The sequence below is a fragment of the Nestor notabilis genome, unplaced genomic scaffold, assembly GCF_000696875.1.
Source record: "Nestor notabilis isolate BGI_N333 unplaced genomic scaffold, ASM69687v1 scaffold911, whole genome shotgun sequence".
In the NCBI taxonomy this organism is placed as follows: Eukaryota; Metazoa; Chordata; class Aves; order Psittaciformes; family Psittacidae; genus Nestor; species Nestor notabilis.
The window spans coordinates 77,041-97,561 of NW_009914936.1; the positions used below are offsets into that span (position 1 = coordinate 77,041).

The following is a 20,521-nucleotide window of genomic DNA, read 5'->3' on the forward strand; positions in this document are numbered from 1 at the left end:
TCAAGTGACATGTCACATGCCAATCCCAAACCCAGCTGGTCATCATAAACACAGAAAAGTTTGTAAGGGAAAATTGCATAGTTTTAAAATCATATAGAAAATTTGATGTTTTTTTGTCTGTGATGAAGGAAGAAAAGGTGTTGTCTGAGAATACCAGCAGTCAAAAAGCCAAAGAAACTCTTGAACCTACACAAAAAAAAGACAGTGTGGTAGAACCACAGTTTTCTCCCAGATTTAAGGTGCATAAAGATGGAGACAGACAAAAATCATATTGTTTCCTATCTCACACTTTTTATGCAAGTTCCAACTTTGAGCCTGAACTCAAAAAATCCTCTGCGGTTTTGCAACTAGTAGTAAAAAAACAAAACAAAACAAAAACCACAAAAAAAAAAATAAAGGAAGATTGCAAGTGAATCTGCAGATTACAAATAAATCCACAAGTACTTTGGTAACTCTGAACAGCACTTTACAATTTACATCAACACCTGCCAACTTCATCGTCTCTCAAACCTACGAAGCCTTTGCCTTCTTATTTCCTCTTCTGAATGCTGGTCAGGTGGAAACCAAAACCCGTAGGATCGCCGTTCATTATTGTATGTTGCTCCACGAAAATCTGCAAGACATAACAAAAACCAACTGTTATGTTGCCCTCTAATATGAAAAAAATGCACATTTATTCTGAAATACAAAGCGCTGCAACACAAAAAAAAAAAAACAGGAGTTGAAAGTTTCCAGTTCCGATGGTTTCAGGGCAGTCACAACTTCAAGCAACTGCTCTGAAAGACAGAGGGGAGAAAGAAACCCCCGAACAAAACACCCAAACCACCATCAAAATCCCCACCGACCCCCAAAACAAAAAACCCAAACTAACAAACCACATCTAACAAGTATTAATCTGTTCACATTTTTCACAAGCCTGTTTATACTGTAAACTTTGATTTGTTAAACTAGCTAAATGTCCTCTGTAATTACTTTTGGCAAAATAAGCTTTTGGTTTTGCTTTTAGTATTGGAGTCCAACATGTGCTGACCCATACCAGATGCACATACAACTCCATCCTTCATTGGCAGCAAGCAATTTCAGAAATAAACTACATGTGGCCCCTCAGCTAGAGGGAACTGTAGACAAATTAACGTGAGCAGAAACAGCACACCAAGACCAAATGTTCTCTTCCCTGGCACCCCAAGAGAAGACAAGAACAGGCTATTCCAGTAGCTCTTCACAATTCACATTAAGTCACTGAGCAAAGAAATTATTAAGATTATAGTTACACATTCACTCAACTTAAGGGCTGTGGGAAGCAACACTGAGTCTGCCTTCTAAGCATGGATACATTGTTAAGGACAAGCAAATCAGCTTTCAAGGTAATACAACAGCCTTTGTAACTTCCAGTATTTTTTAAACTATCACTTCTGGATCTCATTTAAATTAGCAAAAGTGAATATGGAAAACAAATAGTAAGTGTTGTACTATTATGGTTGTTTTCAAAATGAACTTCAAATACTGCTGTATCCTGTACCAGAAACTGTAGCAAACACAGAAGGCCTGTTTACACGGCATTAAGTCAGGAAGTCAAAGTTGTGAAGAGGCACTGTTAGTTTCCGATTCCATTACAAAGGCATTTTAGCTCGTAGAGTACTCGCCAATAAACGTATTATTTTGTGAAAATATTTAAATATGTTCATATTTTTTGTGTGCGTTTACCGAGAAGTCAAATTCTTGGAAAATGTTTCCAGAGAGAACTATAGATGCTCCAGCTCTGACAGGCAGCACTATTAACATAAATGTTTAGAACATGAGATCTGCTATTTTTCACGTTCACATTAACATACAGGAAATGAACTTAATGCATATTCCAGTATTTTATCTTCAGCTTGTCCCTGTGTCTCAAGTTGCTAGAGACAATTTTGAAAGCTATTTAAGCTGTTACTCTGCTTCTGAAAGCGCTATGTCATCATTTGATAAATGGTGTTTGAAGTATTACAGAAAGCCAACAAGCACTGGAAGTCACAGAGCTTGGCACAGGTCACATTAATCGCAATGCTTCTCAATTTTGGGGGTTTTTTTTAAAATCCAAAAGCCATCTCATGTCTACCCAAATAAAAATACTTGGTTAATATAATCTGCAGCACGAGCAGAATGGTTTTCCTTAACAAAAAATATTAAGCTAAACTGAATATTCATTTACTACATTTATTTTCCCTCATTTACTTTCTTATACATACAAGAACGTTTCTTTGAAAAATAAAAACCCAAACGCATAGTTTTTCTGTGTCCTGCTGACCATGAGCTGAGAAAACCCACAGGTTTACAGTGGGTTTTTTAACCCAAGGAACATTAATTTAAAAATTTAAAATACCCAATAGCTTCAAATTGGAAGACTCAATGCAAGGTACACATTAGACCCATTCATAATAGTGCAGAAACGTCTAGTTAGAAGGCCTGAGAAAGCTCGATAAACCTTTTAAAGTCAACATTTATGAATTGTAGATCCATCCTGGAATACAAATGAATGTGTCTGCATGTATTTATCTTACTCATCATCTAAGAGTGAGTAAAGAAATAGTTAAATAACACTGAATTCATTACAACATTCTCAATGATGTTTAGGTTGTCATGGCAAGATCATTTATGAGAAAAATAACTGTGATTCTTTTTTTTATTTGTATGTAATACCTGGGGTGAATAAATGGAAAAGAGAATCAGCAAGTTAAGGGCTTTTCATAGTGTTCTTCATATATTAATATAACACCAATTAAAAAGCCTAGCATTTTTTTATATTGACTTTTGATGGGTATACTTTGAATACAATATTAAAATAGCTGAAAGATACAAAGTTTGATATACGAAGAGTAATTTAGTCATGACCCTGATCACACAAAGGCTGCACTATACAGGGTCAAAACTGCACTGTAAAGCTGAAGTTACATATTATTTTTTAAATCACCATAATAAAGAAAATATTTGCATTCTTTTCTGTAGTGGCATTTTCAATTAAATATCAAGGTTTCTCAGGAAAACATTTACTTTTCTATATAGCATCATTGGTTAGTTTTTATTTAAGAAATCAGATACCAGTTCTACAGTTAAGACAAATACTTGCAGAGTATCCATAAAATACACTCGACACTTCAAATATAAAATGTTTTAATAATCACTAGAAATAGAACGAGATGCTGCAAAAGAGATAAAATGCTATTTTATATGTGGACCCAAAAATAAGAGACTGATAATGTATTTTGAAAAGCTTTATGTTCAAAACAACACATCATTTTACATCAAACAATATGGTGAGGAATGAAGTTGCCTGAATATGAAGGTTTAAATACATGTATTCATGTATACATATATATCTGTGTGTGTAGATATACATATTTAATTATCCTGTTACCCAAGATAGTTCCTTGACACTTTTTTAATTACAACAAATATATTTATGAATTAGTACCTTTATCTAACCAAAATATTTCTAAGCCACAGTGTTCAGAAATTGCAACTGCTACTACTCAAACAACACCTGGACTTGTGTGCAAAAAACATCAGCAAAAACCCTTCAAGACTAATGGATTTTAAGATTGTATTTGAAGTATTTAAAAAACTGCAGTAACACCAGATGACAATGAAACCAAATACAGTACAAAAAAGTTAGAACACCACACTAACCCTTACATGGCATGTTTTAATATTAATTTTATTGTGAACTAAAACTGTGCTCTGTGAATACAGAAGACCAAGACCCTTCACACCTTTCCTGTCACTCTGTGGAGTTTGGTGGGTTTTTTGGTACTGAAGTTTATGATTATAGGACTTTGGACCAGAACAAGATGATGTCTGTAACTGCCACTGGTTTAACTAAACCTGCATTAGTGTAATACAGGTAAAACTTTAATTACCTTAAACATTTTCATCCACATGTTAAGTAAATATGCTTAGCATGCCTAAAATACTGTAGTTAGACATTACAGCACATTACTCTGAACCTACAGTCCTCTACAGGCATAACATATAATGCACTAAGCACCATTTCAATGGTTACTCAGTCTGCCAAGATTTCAAATTCCATTGATCACAGACACGCAGTCTGCAATGAAGGTGACGACACTGACTGTCCTCCCTTTTTAACATTTATTTTTCCCACTAAGAATGAGCAGCATCTCTCAGTTGAGAAAACAACGTTTTGCACTCAGAAAAGCAGTCGTACACAACTCATCAGCTTGGACTGCCAGTGCTGACAGTGCATTTGCACATCCTCACTTCCCCAGTCTTCCTTCAGCACTTCATCTACATCAGGATTTACATGGGGAGCTGCTTGTGCAGTAACCATAACATCAGTTTTGGAAAGATGACTACAAAACTGTTTATGCTGACCCACGAGACCATTTTTACTAGTTAAAAACCACCAAAACCAACACATTTTCAGATTTTTACTCAAATTTGCACCCTTTTTCTTGGATTAAAACAATAAAGAAAAAGTACTGAGCAGATGGCTTCTCAAGTCAAAAGGTAAAATTAACATGGGGAATCCCTCAAGAAACTAGGGTTTGTCATATTCTTTTGGTTCCAGTCAAGTTCCAAGTTTTGGAATCAAATTACTGGCATGTTCAACACAGCCATTTCAAAAATGCAACTGCCCAATCTGACAAGGCAGAAAGAAAAACGTATCTTTATTAGAGCCTATCAGCCATACCTTAGAGGAGAGTGGAGGCTTCGCACTGAAAATTCTGTGCCCAATATTGGTTCCTCTGGTTCCTAAGAAAAACTTCTGGTTAAGTTTTATTACCTGCTTTTTTCTTTTTTAAATAAAAAATTTCACATTTGAAGCACCACTTTGAAAGATCTAACCATCTTGTAGTGAAAAACAAAGAAATCACAGAGCATTACATGCTGATTTGCTTTAAGCAGTTCAGGGATGCTTGAGGAACAACACAAATAATACAACTTAGAACCCATGCAGACCCCTTGGTTTTAGTAAAGGATGCCCAAGATGACAGCTGCAACCGAGCCACCTTTCTCTCCTCCTTCAAGAAATGAAACAAAAGGACACAATATTAAATTCACACATTTAATTGTGCACATAAGACTCCATCAGCAGGCAAGAAGGTGATTAAGTAATGACATCTTGGAGCCTTGCACATTATCTTGGCAGGGAGGCAGCCAGCAGTGGGTGACTGCTCCTGCCAGGCCCAGGGACATCGCTGGCTCACACAGCAGCTGGCACTGGAGCTGCACATACCACCATGGAAATGAGGACAATCTCCAGCCTCCAAAGTATTCTGCATTGTAAGCAGAAATAGGGTTATTTTGAAACAGATGGGCTCTAGAGAAACTGCTGCACTGAAAATTACAGAGTTGTTTATTGTCTGGCTGGTTTGAAACCCAGGGATTATTTGCCAGCATCTAGCAGTTTCTCTGTCACATCGGGTTCCATCAAAAGGAAAGCAAAGTGAAAGCCTCTGGAACACATACATACTTTTTTCCTTTACTAAACCAGTCCTGAATTCAGAACTTGCTATACTGTGTACAGCGCTTTGCAGCAGGATGTCTGTCACAACAACTGTATAATCAGCACCTTAACCCTGAAGCTGAACAGCTAACACAGCTACTTCTATGCAAGAACCCTCTAAGTTCTACCTATCTTGTTATCAAATAAAATTTGTCTAGTGTTTTTCTCATTTTATGCACGTGCAACACCACACTGTCACACTTGGACACACACAACACTCTTTGAGGCTTTTCACTGTAACAACAATAAGCTCATAGCTCCCTTCTCCAGACCAGCACTTCAAATGCTAAAATGCAATTACCTGATGCATGATCTAGAAGAGCAGACAGGAAGAGGTGAAAAAAACCCTGTTAGCGACAACATCACTTAGAATATTTTGGTGGAAATGGCAAGCCTCCAAATGTAAAGGGAAGTACTAGTTTTTCTTATCAGTTGATACTAGGAAAAGAAAACCCAAGCCCCAAAATAAAAGACAACTCCTGTTCTGCAAAGACAGCACAGAGGTGAAAGGGTGTATCTGACATTGCTGGAATTAAAAGTTCTAGCCACATGAGCCTAACACATAATTCAGAACTGCTCTTTTGAATACAACATGTAAACCTCCATCCAAACTCCCTGCAAATGCATGCAGACAACTCCACAAAGCAGCACACAGATTTCACAGAAACACCTAAGAGATTGATCTGGCTGTGGCACAGCAAGCCTTGTTCAATAGCAAAGCAAAACTTATTCATCCAGATGGCAGTGCAAATGAGCCATCCATTTAGTCTTCACCTATACACTGCCCTAATCATCAAGATCAGAGGTAAGGCCAATTTGAAACATGCCATCCTGCCAGTGTAATAATAATACTGTAGAATGTCTGTGAAGTGAGCATTTTTTTGCTCCCCTGCATGAAATCTGACATCAGGAAGAAAAGGAATCAGCTGGTCATCTTACAGGGTGAGCCAAGCAGACAAAATCTCCACATGGTTTTTTAGTTCTGCTTGTAGTACAAGCCACAGAAGTGTTATATCAAACATACTCACTTGATTTTATCTCCTCTCTGAAGTAATGGCCTTAGTTTTAGATTAGATAATAGGATTTCTACAACAGTTTATGTAAACTTCAGGAATAATCTATCAAGCTACCAAACTGTGAAAGCCTGACCAGCAGATGATGCAATTAGGCGCTTGATAAATACTGCTGCTGCTAGATAGAAGTAGGTGACTGTAGCAAATACGTAGTGATGGTATGACAAAGCAGGGTGCCTGTATTTTTTACATGCTAGCTTTAGTTGTGTTAGAAGAACCTAGAATATTTCAGTTGAATAGCTTACAGTTTTCAGCATCACTATCTGTCCTTGTACTAGTGAATGTGTTACCTATACAAACACCAAACTACACAAACACTTCCATACCCATGCAAAGAAAAAACTTCTCATTTCCAAAATCCTCTTACTTTTGTAGAAAATAATCATATAAATAATTGTTGTAGAAGAATCACAGACAAGTGATAATCTCTTTTCAACTCAGCGAGTACTATACAGCTAACTAAAATGCAGAGCGCCCTGATCTGACCAGGCTGTTCCAAGAGGAGAGCCTTAACAGATGCCTCAGATATAATAATTTAATGTGCAAGTGTACACAGATAATTGTGGTTTGATTTTCCCAGTCTTTGAAAGGTGTGAAGGACAGGAAGTCTAGTCTTAGCACAGCCAAGGTCCTGGAAAGATATGGACCTGTTGGAAGGGGTTCAGAGGAGAGCCACAGAAACGGATCAGAGGGCTGGAGCACCCCTCCTGTGAGGAGACACTGAGAGAGGTGGGTTTGTTCAGCCTGAAGGAGAGAAGACTCTGGGGACACCTTATTGTAGCCTCTCAGTACCTAGAAGGGGCCTATAAGAAAGATGGAAAGAGACTTTTTAGCAGGGCCTGTTGTGACAAGACGAGTGGTAATGATTTTAAACTAAAAGAGGGTAGACTCAGGCTGGACATGAGGAAGAAATTTTTACAGTGAGGATGCTAAAATCCTGGCACAGGTTGCCCAGAGAGGTGGTAAATGCATCATCCCTGGAGACATTCAAAGCCAAGCTGGATGTGGTTTTGGGCAATCTGATCTAGTTGAAGACGTCCCTCCCTGCTCATTGCAGGGGGTTTGGATGAGACTTTTGAAGGTCCCTTCCAAACTACTTTATTAGTTATATCTAAGTATTATAGTTTACTGCAAACTCACTGTACGATTTTCTATTTTCTTGAAATGTTTTCTGCAGCCAACAAAATGCTCAAAGACTGTTAGTTTGGGTACTCGCAAGAGGGACTGCTAGGATCATCTCACGTAGACATTACCATTTTACCAGCTCAATTGCTTCACTGCATCTTCTGTATTATCATGTTGTCTGATTACATAACAGAGTGCCAGCGTCTGTACCTATGTTGTTGTCAAAGGAGCAAGAGAAACGCTGTATTCATTGGCCTAAGAGGTCACAGAAGCTTTCCTGTGGCAAGAAAGCCACAAGCTTTTTCAATCCTTTGTCTAGGAACTGTTTCAAGTCTAAAGATAAATCACCAAAGCTAGGATCACTGTTCAGCCCTTTCAAACCTTTCTTCTAGTAAATACAGACAGCATAAATCATCTGTGTCTCTACCCTCAGGTAACCTGCCTGTGGCTCACAAAGAGAAGGCTATTCTCCTCCTCCTGAAATGAAGACAATGGAAATATGAAAAATGTGTGGGAAGATGACTACATATGGAACCCTTTAGTACAGACCTCAAGAAAAAAATCTCTTAATATGTCCTTTGGAGGTCCCAGAATGATGTTCCTCAGGAAACAGATCAAGATGGTTAAAGTAGGTAAGACATAGTATTTATCAATCCTATTTAGCAACGGTGGTATGAAAATATTTAATCACACATGTCGTAACAACTTAGAACACTTGCTTGGGTTCCATTTATACCAGTTTTATATCATGTATTTCTTCTACAAATAGTACACCCTGCTAGCTCTGTGATAACGGCAGGATATAACTAAAGTTCACAAACTGCTCTTCAGTGTACTACAGATTACGTAGTAGGTATCACATTGCCATATCTGTAGTATACACCTGATTTACTTTACTTTTTAATACAAAATACCAACACTATTGAAGAACACTTAAGGCATTCTCAGTTTTTATAAACATCTAAACATATATTTTTTTAATGCATAACCAGATATTTTTGATGCATATGGAATTGGAAGTAGTAAACTGGAGGGCATGGAGAAGCTAGAGTCAAATGCACAGGGTGTTGTCTTAAGGCTAGTTTAACCACCTTATTGAGTTGTACAGAGAATGCTAAGGAAAGGAAGTGCATATACAATATCATCTTTTCTCGTCTCCTACTTTAGATGGACTAGGCAGCTTCCATAAAGAGCTGAGGCAAACAAAACACTGTTTTATGTTGCACTAGAAGCCAGACAGGAACTACAACTGGAAAAAACTCTATAAAATAGCAAATTTTTCATTCTCTCATCTCTCTCTGCAAGATGCAGACATGCTATACAGCCTGAAAGATTTTGCTTTTAGCACAGACACAACTGGACTGTTAGATGAGTAATCAAGATCAACCTTGATTATAGAGTATCTTTCCCTTGTTTTTAAAAGAAGAGATGATAAAATTGAGAAACACAAAATCATTCCCTCCAAAAGGTCTGATAAATATTTTGGTTAGCAGAACAGATGGCCAAGACTGAATAAGGGTATCTCAATCCCTTCATACATGAGGATTTTTAAATTTATTTTAATCATGCCTCAAAATCTCATCTTTGCTGTACCATTATCAACAAAATAACAGACTTTTGTTAAAGTAACAAAAGTTGTTAAAAGCACATTGGTAATATTTTTAGAGACCATCAGTCGCTGCCTCAGAATAAGCCACAAGTTACCTGCACACTCAGATCATGCATTTGAAACAAATAATCAACACTACAATGCAGAAATAAAAGGATATAGACCACTGCTGGACTTGATACCCTCCAGAAAAGGGCTAAGGAAATTAGTTTTATAGCTATCTCCAGCTACCATTTTTAGCTGGATGCTGAAAATACTACAGGAGAGATGACATAAAATAATCCCACTGCATTTCCCAACCATCTAATAATTATCTGGCAGTTAGTTCTCCTACACAGGCTAAACTCACTATTAAACTTAAAACGGTTGATACATAAAACCTAATACATCTTTCATTCCCAAGTATTTAAAGGCATTTGCTAAGCAACTCAAAAAAACCCTTGACCTACATAGACTACTTAACCTATCTTTAGGCTAAGAGATAGGCATATATTCCCATTCAAAGTACTAAGAAAGCTAAGAATAACTTCAGTTACAAGAAGAACTTCAGGTAGGCTGTGTATTTATCATAATCTAGTAGAAGCCTTTTGTTCAGCTGCAAATAGCAAGGTATCTTTTTCCTTGTTTCTTTATGGTCATCAATTTCCAACATCTGCAGTACATCCTTCACTGAAAAGCCTAGAACTGAAGACCTCATGTTATTCCATGCTCTTCTTTATGCAGTTTCTTTCCTTGGTTGGTTTGCTAGTGCATATTCACTAGTGTTTAGATATATTTTCCAATTCCACCCTCCAAATGATATTTATACATTCGTTACTTGATAAGATTACTTAAATTACTTATTTTGCTATTCACATGACCTGTATTTTCTTCTCCTAGACTGTTTTTACAGTAAATTGCACAGATCAAGTTGAGAACACCATAAAAAATACAGTGAAGTAAAGCACAAAAAAATGACATCCAAGACAGGGAGTACAGCAAGAACAAAACAGGGTAAGCAGTTACACAACATAGAACTGAAAAGGCTAAAAGCTTCTCTGGCAAAAAGAATGCAAATTAAATTTCATTACCCCTACATAGTTGCTTAGAATTTTGAAGTTATGCACAAGTTACGTCCTTACTAGTGCGTTTAGAATCTCTTAAAAAAGCTGAACTAAAATAACAAGAATTAAGCAGTATGTGCTAATGAGTCTCAAGAGCTCTAAAAATCCCAAATACCATCAGGATCAGAAATAATTTTGGCAAATTGTTTAACTACAAACAGTAAGTTCTTTATTAAATAAAGGCACATGGGCCTTGTTTTTCTATTTAAAACTGTTATTAAAGGTATCCTGAAAGCGAACTGGATTTTTTCAACTAAATTCTAATCTTCATCCAAACATTGCTTCATATGAAATTTTAAAAAAGTAGTAAATAAATGTGTTATCCATCCTTTACAGCATTATCAGTCATTGTATTGTATTAAGAACTGACTAAGTGAACACTTAAGGTATGTAATTACTTGAATGAAAAATATAAAAAGTTATGTTGATCCTAATCATTATTTTTCCCTCTTTGAAAAGAACATACTCAAACTTACATTTAAATTATTTCAGGTTCATCACACCTATACAAATGGTACTACGTATCCTCTGCCAAGTCACTGAAAGAATGTGCAGACAGTCACTACCATCTTGCCATGCTCTGTGAACCATATCTCAAATACCTAACTAAGGTTATGATCTCTAATGAGAGATCCTTTGCAAAAAAGGGTCATATCTGACTGTTCTTAAGCTTGCTAACTGTAACTGCATTAGTAGAACTTCTTGAGATAATGAAAGTAAGACTTCTTGATCAGAGCTGGCTCATGTCTAACCAGCTTTCAGGGCAAGCTGAGCTTGCTTGCGATGTCTACAAGATTGCCCAGGCATATCAGATTGAATATGAAGGAAAATTTTCCAATTTATTTCTTCTGAGCATAATCCTAAATCCTACCGCTGCAATCTTACAGCAACAGGGAATCTATGTAATGCTTAAAATTATTACAGGTTTATTTTAAAATGCCAGCTGGGGACTCCAAATAGAAAACAAAGTATAGAAGGGAAGGGAAGCAAACCAGAACATAGCTTTCAGAACACAAGGATGCAACCATTATTTCAGCCAACAAGATGTATGTGAAAATATTATTTTTATATCTATATTATTTTATTGAAACTACTAGAAATTACTGATTTATTCAGACATTCTGAAAAAGGTTCAAAACATAATTTTTAAGAGACTCCCAATGAACAAAATGTCTATAGAATTAAACCACTGATAAAAAAAGAGTTAAAATAGTAAATAATGGGCAAATATAAGGTTATGAATATTCACTAACGTTAGTTTACATCTAAAAGCATCCCCAGCCTGTTTGTTAACATTCATAAATACAAAATCAAATTTAGAGGGAAAAAAAAAACTCACACAAAAGGAAAAAGAAAAGAACACCAGGAACCCCACAAAACTACCACACCGTTTTTCCCTTTACTGTATTTCTGCTTGCCCAAAGAAGATGAACAACAACAAAGAAAACCCCAAACAATATCCATTTCCCAATGCCAAGACTAAAACCCAGATGGATGGATGCAGACACCAATGCAGACGGGAGTCACTCCACAGCACTCCCACTTTCTCCAGAGTGGAAGACAGTGCTTTTATGTAGCACACACAGAGCTTTTTCTAATTATGCCTGCAGCTGTTAAGCAGAAGTGCCTGTTCTCCAGCGAGGTGACCCTGCCAAACCCACTGCAAAAGGAACAACACTTATTTCTTTAATAAAAAATTCAAGTTACTGAGGAGCATAAAAAATAAAAACAAAAACTAACTAAAGGTCTAGAGGCCACTGAAGCCAGTGGAAAGACTCCCATTTGTATCGCTGAGTCCTGGGTAAAAACCTCAAGAACAGCTTCTACCTCCGCTTGCAAACCACGGTTTTATAATAGATGTAGTCTGAATGTAAGAAAAACATCCCTAGGTTCAAAGATTCAACTATTTCTTTAATAACATGATTTTTTCCTATTTTAATTGTCTTTAGCAGTTGAAACTTTGACAAGAAGGAAACCATCCAAAAGAAAGCTCCACTGGCAGCACCCTCAGAAGCGTCTACCTATTTAGGAAGTCACAGTGGGGAAAAAAACCCCATGTATTTTAGCCAAATAAATATTTTTTGCTAGTACTGTAAACTTTAATGCAAATAAAATAATTCTTGTCTCAAAATCTTTTGTAGCAATAATCAGAACCTAATAACAGTTACGACACTATCAGCTTGTTTCCAAAGACCAAAGGAAGTTAACCCTTCAAACAGTGATTCCAAAAATACCTGATATACTACCAAGCATTTGATAGGAGGAACGAAAGATGTGCTGCACTGCAAGAGAGCCATCACGTCCAGAATATTAAATATTGAATACAGCAATCTCAGCACAGTACTATAATCCAGGGCAAATCAGAAGCAAATACAAGCAAAACAGCCTTGAAAGGCATGATGTTTTAGCCAAATCTGAAATTATGTTCTAAACTAATATCCATGTACTTGTGTCACAATGCTTCAGTATTTTCTATTTTCATAATTTTTCACTTTAATCATAACTGCAAACACATCATCACTCATATGGAATGTTGCCCTACTTTTAAATAATGACGGTCTGTCTTTTTATCCCTTTAACAACTCGGGAATGCTACAGCCACGGAAGCTCAAATCCTTAGGCAATATTCTATACAGCAATGCACAGGACTTTTGCAGGAAAGACAGATTAGAGAAATGGGGAACACCATTTTATTCATTTGCTTAACCAACTTTTACATAAAAGCACTTTGGACCAAAACCCAGTTTCTGTTAATATCTTAACAGAACATAGCTCTACCAATTTACCAAAAACCTGTTGAACTTGTTCCCTTCTGTATGTAGTGGTGATTCAAAGGCAGGAGGAAAAGGATGCACAGGAAACTACAAAAAGCAAATAAACAAACTACTGAAGTCCACACTAGCAGTTTGCACATTTTCTAGTGTTGATCCATCCATCAAAAGCATTCATACATTTTCCTCCAGACATCTGAAGAAACACTCTCCACACGCTGCTCCTGAAAGGAAATCGTGCCTCTCCTAGAAGAATGCCAAATGGTCTGTATGGATTCACATATAGTAATAATCCTGAAGACAGGAGAAATGAAGGAAAGAGGGCAGCACTCAGGACAAGAGGAAGAGACAATGAAAATAAAAGGAGAAACTAATTTCCCCAGTTATGCTAATTCTGTGGAAGTCTTTACACAACTGAAAAATTTTGCACACACTATCAACATTGAACAAACTGTATCAAGTATCCCTGTGTCTCTTCCCAAACCAAGCACAATTGGTCCTAATCTAAAAAAAAAAAATAGCATTACTTTAAAGAAAAAAAAAAAAAAACAACAAAACCAAACAACAAAAAAAACACCCCAGAACAAAACCCAAAAAAAACAACAAGCAAAACCCAAACAAACAACACTCCCCAAACCCTTCACTAAAATACACAAAATCTAAGACATGAGTGAATCCTACATCAACCACTATTTTTATGAAGACAGAAATATATTGCTATACATTCATTAAGCATTTCCAATGGAACTTCAGCTATCCTTGTCGCAAGTAGTCTCTTACTTGCACTGAGCATTTGTTGAAAATTTTTCTGATTTATTTTTCTGGAAGTTTGCCTGAAGAGAGTGCTCGTGATCAGGCCCACAGAGCACAGCTGCACATTCAGAACAAGAGCTCTACTCAGGGGTGAAAGTGTTTTTTCAAGAAGCCTTAAGAATCAGATGCAAGTCCTAGCATGTGACTTGATGAAATGTATTTTAACCTGATATCAGGCACCGCATATTTGAGCATATGATCTATTTTAAGACATCTCTACAGAAAACCATCATAGTTAAATGCAATTCCCGGCATTGTTAAATGCAATGACCTGCATTCCTACAAGTGCAGAAGGGAAAAATCAACAGAGATTGGAAAAGCAATTGAATTATACAGCATTTCTCTATAGTCTTATCACACCAGTTTCATTCTTATTACAATCTTCCATGGATTTGGCAGATTTCATAGACTACTAATTAAAAGTCTAGTCTCAGTAGAAGAAAACACAAGTGGGAACCCTAAAAATTCAAAGAACAGATAAGCCAGATGCCTAGGTATTTCCTAACTACACCACAAGTGCACCTATGACTAGCCCATCCTTGGCCATCTAAAAACTTTGAGTTGGATGGGTTTGTTTTTTTTTGTTTTAAGTTAGAACTAGAGAAATGCATTTACAGACAGTCTCTCAAAATATAAGAGAACTATCTGTATATGTATACTTATAGGTATTTCTCTTTAACCACAAAATATAATGACTACCACCTACATGTTTAAAAAAAACCTTTGTCTCAAGAAAAAGAGGAAAATTCCTTTGTGCAGAGACATGATCACGTAAGGAATTCTTAACATTGAGACTGACAGACACAAGTTCAACTCACAAAAAATACCAACACCCACCACAACAAAAATCCAAATCCACATCCCACACTAATCAAGATATTTCTTCTGAGCAGAACAAGTAAACAATAGAGAAGAGATACTGTATAATCTCTATACTGGGGTTACTTTAAGGATGGCTGCTAATACTACCAAAAACCAAAACAAGAAAACAAAAACCCCCAACTAATATACTAAGCAAAACTGACAGCAATATATTTTATCTTCACAGGAAAACCATAAGCTTAAATATCAAATCCAAAATTAATTTTCCTGACTTAAAGAGGAGAATAACTGTAATTTGTAACCCATACAGAAATATGAGACTAAGAATGCTAGGAATTACATTAAAGAAAAAAAAAAAACCAAAAAAAACAAAAAAGAAAACCCAAAGCAAAACCACCAAAACATTTGACAAAAAAACCAACCAAAGAAACAAACAAAAAAAAAAAAAAATAAATCAACACACAAAAAAACCCCAAACAAAACCAACAAACAAAAAACCCCACAAGACATCTTCGGAGAAAAAAAAAAAAAAAAAAATCAGTGCTGTTTGAAAGATTCTTGTTTGAATATCTGAATATCTTTTGATTGTCTAAAACTGGGAGTGGAAAGAATATAAACAACAGTTACTTTTAGTAAATGGACCTAAATCATTATGATAGTTTGACAGTATTAAAACTGATGCCTACATAAACCTCAAACATATCTAGAAACTCTTTCTGTTGCATTAGAAACTGATTATAAATTTTTCAGATACAGCATTAAAATAGAATAGCAGTTCAGGAAAAAAATGCCCAAATGTGGAATAAACAGATATGCAGTGCCCTGATAATGGGTTTAGGTAACCCATGTATGGGACTATAGAAGAGTAACTACTGATCTTGAATTTGATGCATGTCTTAATACATATTAATTCTCAGTTGTGAACAACTGAAACCAGGGAATTCTATACTATGCCACTGATTCTCTTAATAGCTTAGCAGGATACTAACACAGTGATTTACAGAAATGGATCAACATCCCAAATCCATAATGGTACATTTTTGTGGCCTATAAACCGTAATAAATGCATCTGTCCAACAAAGGAGTGGGTGTGGGAAATCAGTCAAAATTACTACAGTACTATTCTGTCCAAGCCACAGAGCAACTGCAATGGTTTAAATGTCATAGTTGGGTAAAAAAGGAAAAGAAGATTAAGAAGAGTGCTCTAATTTTTGATTGTGATACCTCGTTTTACATCCATTTAGTTATCTATTTCAAATTATTTTATGTAATTTTTATTCATGTTAAATACCTGTTTCATCATTGATGTAATAGCAACTGTGAATGGTATGCTTGATGGAAGAATGCATCACATTCAAAAGACAGTGCTCATTCAAGCTAATTATTTCTGAAACTAACTGACAGGGAAGAGTATCCTAATTACTCATTAGCACAGTAAATTTCATCTCATCCTTTGTGTCACTAAACCAGGTATGATCAATTACATGTTCTGTATTACTCCCTTTGTGAAATAAGGTACCTGCCTACAGGCAAGAATAACCTTTAAGCAGCTTGCTTAAGGAAATATTTTAAGAGTCCAGCTCTAAAGTTTTACTTGTCCAAACAAAAGTGCTCCAGCAGGTAGGAGAGAAAGGTGCAAAATCAAAGCACTCCTGTGAAATCATGAATAACATCTCTATATATTTGATCACACCAAACAATACTGGAAACAATATACAATGATACATTTTCCCGCTTCGCTTACCTGAGGCTTAAAAATTCTTAACACTGAAAACAGACACTACTATAGTGTTCAGAAAAGCTGGTGTCAGAAATTGAAGGTGAAAATGTGACTTGGTATGTGACAGTTATTTATCAGTGAGATATACTGCTATTTAAATTCTATCGCATGTTTCATCAAAGGGCATTCATCAAGTGAGTATATATTGCCTCTTAAGAGTCAGAAATTCATCTTTGTCAAAAAACAACAAGCAGACAAAAAACAACTTACCTGTAGCGATGTTGATTATGTAAGGTTGCAAATGAAAGGTGCAGGGGTTCCACACTAATACATAAAAGCCTTTAAAGTGTATATTTGACATTGCTATTCGTATTTTTGTTTCCTTGATAGTTACAAAAAACCCACAAGCATGGCTCATTCTTGCAGAAAACATTTCAAAACGCTTAATATATTAAAAGCTTCGAAGGATTCTTCTCAATGTTAAAAACAATGTAAAATATCTTGTAAAAAATGACAGTAAAATAAAAAGTATCCCTTACAATAAAGCTCATTTTAGACACACTGCTTCCCAAAATTACACAGGATAACATAACAATATGACTTTATTTTTAAATATTCCTAAAAGCATGGACAGTAATTCACTAGTTTCTACTGACAAATGGGATGGACTGAACGCTGCTTGACTGGTTTATTTGAAAGCTAAGATTCTCACTATCTTCTTAAGTACAGTTTGATTGAAATGGGACTGCTCAGATTGCAATCTTTTCTAGAAAAAAATATACTATAGTTACAATCGTGCTGTAGGAACTATTTTTTTAGTTTCTAGCTTCACAGTGTTGAGGGACAGGTAGAAAGAACAATAATACAAAAATAATACAACTAAGGAAAAAATTCACTTCCTCTCACCCCTCCCCTTTCCCTAAAAGTCTGTACTTCCACCTCCCAGGTGACTCTTACAATAGATGTGAACCTAATAGAGTCTGGTATTTCTGACAGCCATAACAGTGGTGTACCTTAATTTCCTGAGTGGAGATTTATGAATGGTGCTCCACATTTTAAGGGTTGTTGTTGTTACAAGTAGAGGCTTCTGTATCTTTTTCCCAATCAATGCTTCCTTGCACCCAGGAAGACAGAATACCAGGATTATGAAAGAGGATGACATTGACGAAATATTGTTAGGTTATTATTAAGATTGTTACAGCTTCACCAAGTTTAAAAGAAGTCTTCTGGATTTCTTACATTAAGAAGCACCTAAAGCTTTTGGCTGCACTTCTGGAAGAATCCATATTGACACACAATGGATTAAAGAGGAAGCAATGTTTGATATGAAAAACTCCCTCAATTCCAGACAGCACATAGTATGTTCATTTCTGTCTGTCCTGGGTTCAGCTACAGCAGTCATTTTTCTCCTTCTTAGTAGTTGGTGCAGTGCTGTGCTTTTGACTTTCAGTCTGGGAACAACGCTGATAACACCGATGTTTTTAGTTGTTGCTCAGTAATGTTTACTCCGACCAAGGACTTTCTCAGTCTCGTGCTCTGCCAGAGAGGAGGGGAAGCCAGGAGGAAGCAGAGACAGGACACCTGACCCAAACTGGCCAAAGGGGTATTCCATACCACAGCACGTCATGCCCAGTATATAAACTGGGGGGAGTTACCCGGAAGGCCCAGATTGTTGCTCAGGTCAGGCTGGGTGTCAGTCGGCGGGTGGTGAGCAGTTGTGTCCTCTCCCCATGTTGTTTCCCTTGTTCTTGTTGGAGGTGGTGGTGGTTTGTATTGTACCTTGGTTGCTAAACCGCTCTAAGGGGTGAGATTCGCCTCCCTGTCCCTCCAGGGGCAGGGGGAGGGAGGGTAGTGAGCGAGCGGCTGCGTGGTTCCGGATTGCCAGCTGGGCTTGAACCATGACACTGTCCTTTATCACTTCAAGTTTTGCATAACTATGATGTACATTTTGCACAAGATGATTTGATAAGGTGCCATCAATCCTATAAACAGATTTTTCCCTCAAGTCTTTAAGTTTTCAGAAACTCAAAAACAGATTCTACAAAGTATTTGTTCCCTTGCATTGTAAATGCACTTGCATTATATAAAGATAAAATATATCTTAATGTATTTTATACCAATTTAATTGATACTTTGTTGTTAAAAACAAACCATTTTTATTTTTAAACATTTCTATGGGTTTTTTTATTATTATTATTTTAGGTCCTTCAGCTAGCTAGAATATAAGCCTCCCTTACTGTAGAAAAAGATAGTGTGAAGAGTAAGAAATGAGCTTGTCAAATTCATATATAAGCAAAAATGTACAAAGTTTAAATATCGGCAACATCAATTTTTCTATTATAGCAGCTTCATACTACTTTTTAGAGTATTGTAAGATTTTTTTTGGCACAGCAGCCTAATATTTGTGGTTGTTTTTTGTTTGTTTTTTTTTTTTTTTATGAAAGCATGTATTTTACTACAGTAGCAGCAAGGTAAAGAAACAATAAGCAATTATGAATAAATGCAACTATACCAAGAGAATGATAATTGCATCCTCACATTGCGTTCTTTGAAAATTCTACCAGGAAACTTCCATCTGTTTCCAAAGGCATGTCCAAAACAATGAAAATAACAAGCAATACTTCTCCCCTCCCCCCCACTATGAATCATAACTTAACATATGAAATGCACTAAAATTCCTACCTCTTTCAGTAAGACTGTTCAGCACTGCCCTTTCAAGCTGCTCTTCTTCAGTAAGCCCACCTGTATAATCATAATAGTTCCTTGGTGTTCCATACTGGTAACTTGAATAGCCATAATAGTCTGTAAAATGAATACAAAATAAAGAAAATAAACTGCTGCTACTGAGTAGGAGAGTGTGAAATCAGGTATCACCTTTGTGTTATCTTTCTTCCACAGATTATTTTAATTTGTGAAAGGAAAAAATATTAGGATTCAATTACTTGTACAATACATACATGAAGCAATTTCTAATTTACAAAGCCAGACCTTGATAATAGGAGAAAGAAAAACAACAGTAAAAAGATGCATGAAACATCTCAGTTTTTTCTAATTGTTGTGTCATAGAATTGTTATTGGTAACAAGTTTCACAGAGAAATCTAAAGACAATTTTCATCAGATCCTTTTAATGTGGAATTGTCAGTACTAGGATACCTTATTAAATGTCACTAGAAACCAACAACAGGTAGATTTCAGGCTTTTTCCCACCTGCCTCCTCCCCCTTCCCCCCAGTATCCATAAACAATGTCACCATAAATTCAAATAATGTTTGGACCAAGAAAACAAATGGGGAAAAAATTCCTCCAAGTTTTTGCAGTAATATATACAGCTAATACGGTGCTACTGCATAGCTCTATCTGCCCTGGAAAAACCCCACCACACCAGAGAACTCATCTAATGTCACAATCACTCGAAGCTGCCCACCCTGCTGACACGCAGAATTTCTGACCATTTCCAAAGTTTGTCAAAACCAAGCACAAATCATCATCCACCCAAACACACAGGATTTAAAAGAAAAAACAAAAACACAACAAAACACCAACAAAAAGCAAACAAACAAAAAAAAAACCAACCAAAAAACAAAACCAAATTACTTGTCTAGAGAATTGAGCAAGACTCACTTTGTTTCAACACAACCTGATCTTGTCTGGGCACAGAAAAACTAAACTGAGAAAAACTAAGGAAAAAAGTTTCATTTTTCTATTCCATTTTTGCATCTTCAAAATTCAAAGCTTTGGGTGGTATTTTAATTTCTCTTCCAGACAGCTGGACAGGGAATTTTGAAGAACCAAAATACAGAAACATTGCCAGTTTCTGACAGATGTACACAAGTTTTTCAAAATTACCGAATTCAAAATGTCTTTGTATGAAACAAATGCAGCATTACTATTTCCTTTCATCTTCAGATTATTAGCATCTATTAGAGTCTTGAGTTGTCTCATCAGTTATATAGATTCCATGCGTAACTTTCTTATGGAGTTT

At 36.2% G+C, this 20,521-nt stretch overlaps 1 protein-coding gene across 1 annotated transcript in view; it reads right to left on the reverse strand.

The window, feature by feature from the left end:
• Positions 1-494: 494 nt before the first annotated feature.
• RHBDD1 (rhomboid domain containing 1) overlaps positions 495-20,521 on the reverse strand; it is a 33,082-nt gene continuing 13,055 nt past the window's right edge. The window contains exons 5-6 of the mRNA XM_010023881.1: positions 19,222-19,341; positions 495-613 (exon numbers count right to left, since the gene is read on the reverse strand). Coding sequence (XP_010022183.1) covers positions 495-613; positions 19,222-19,341 — 239 coding nt within the window. The remainder of the gene's footprint in view (positions 614-19,221; positions 19,342-20,521) is intronic.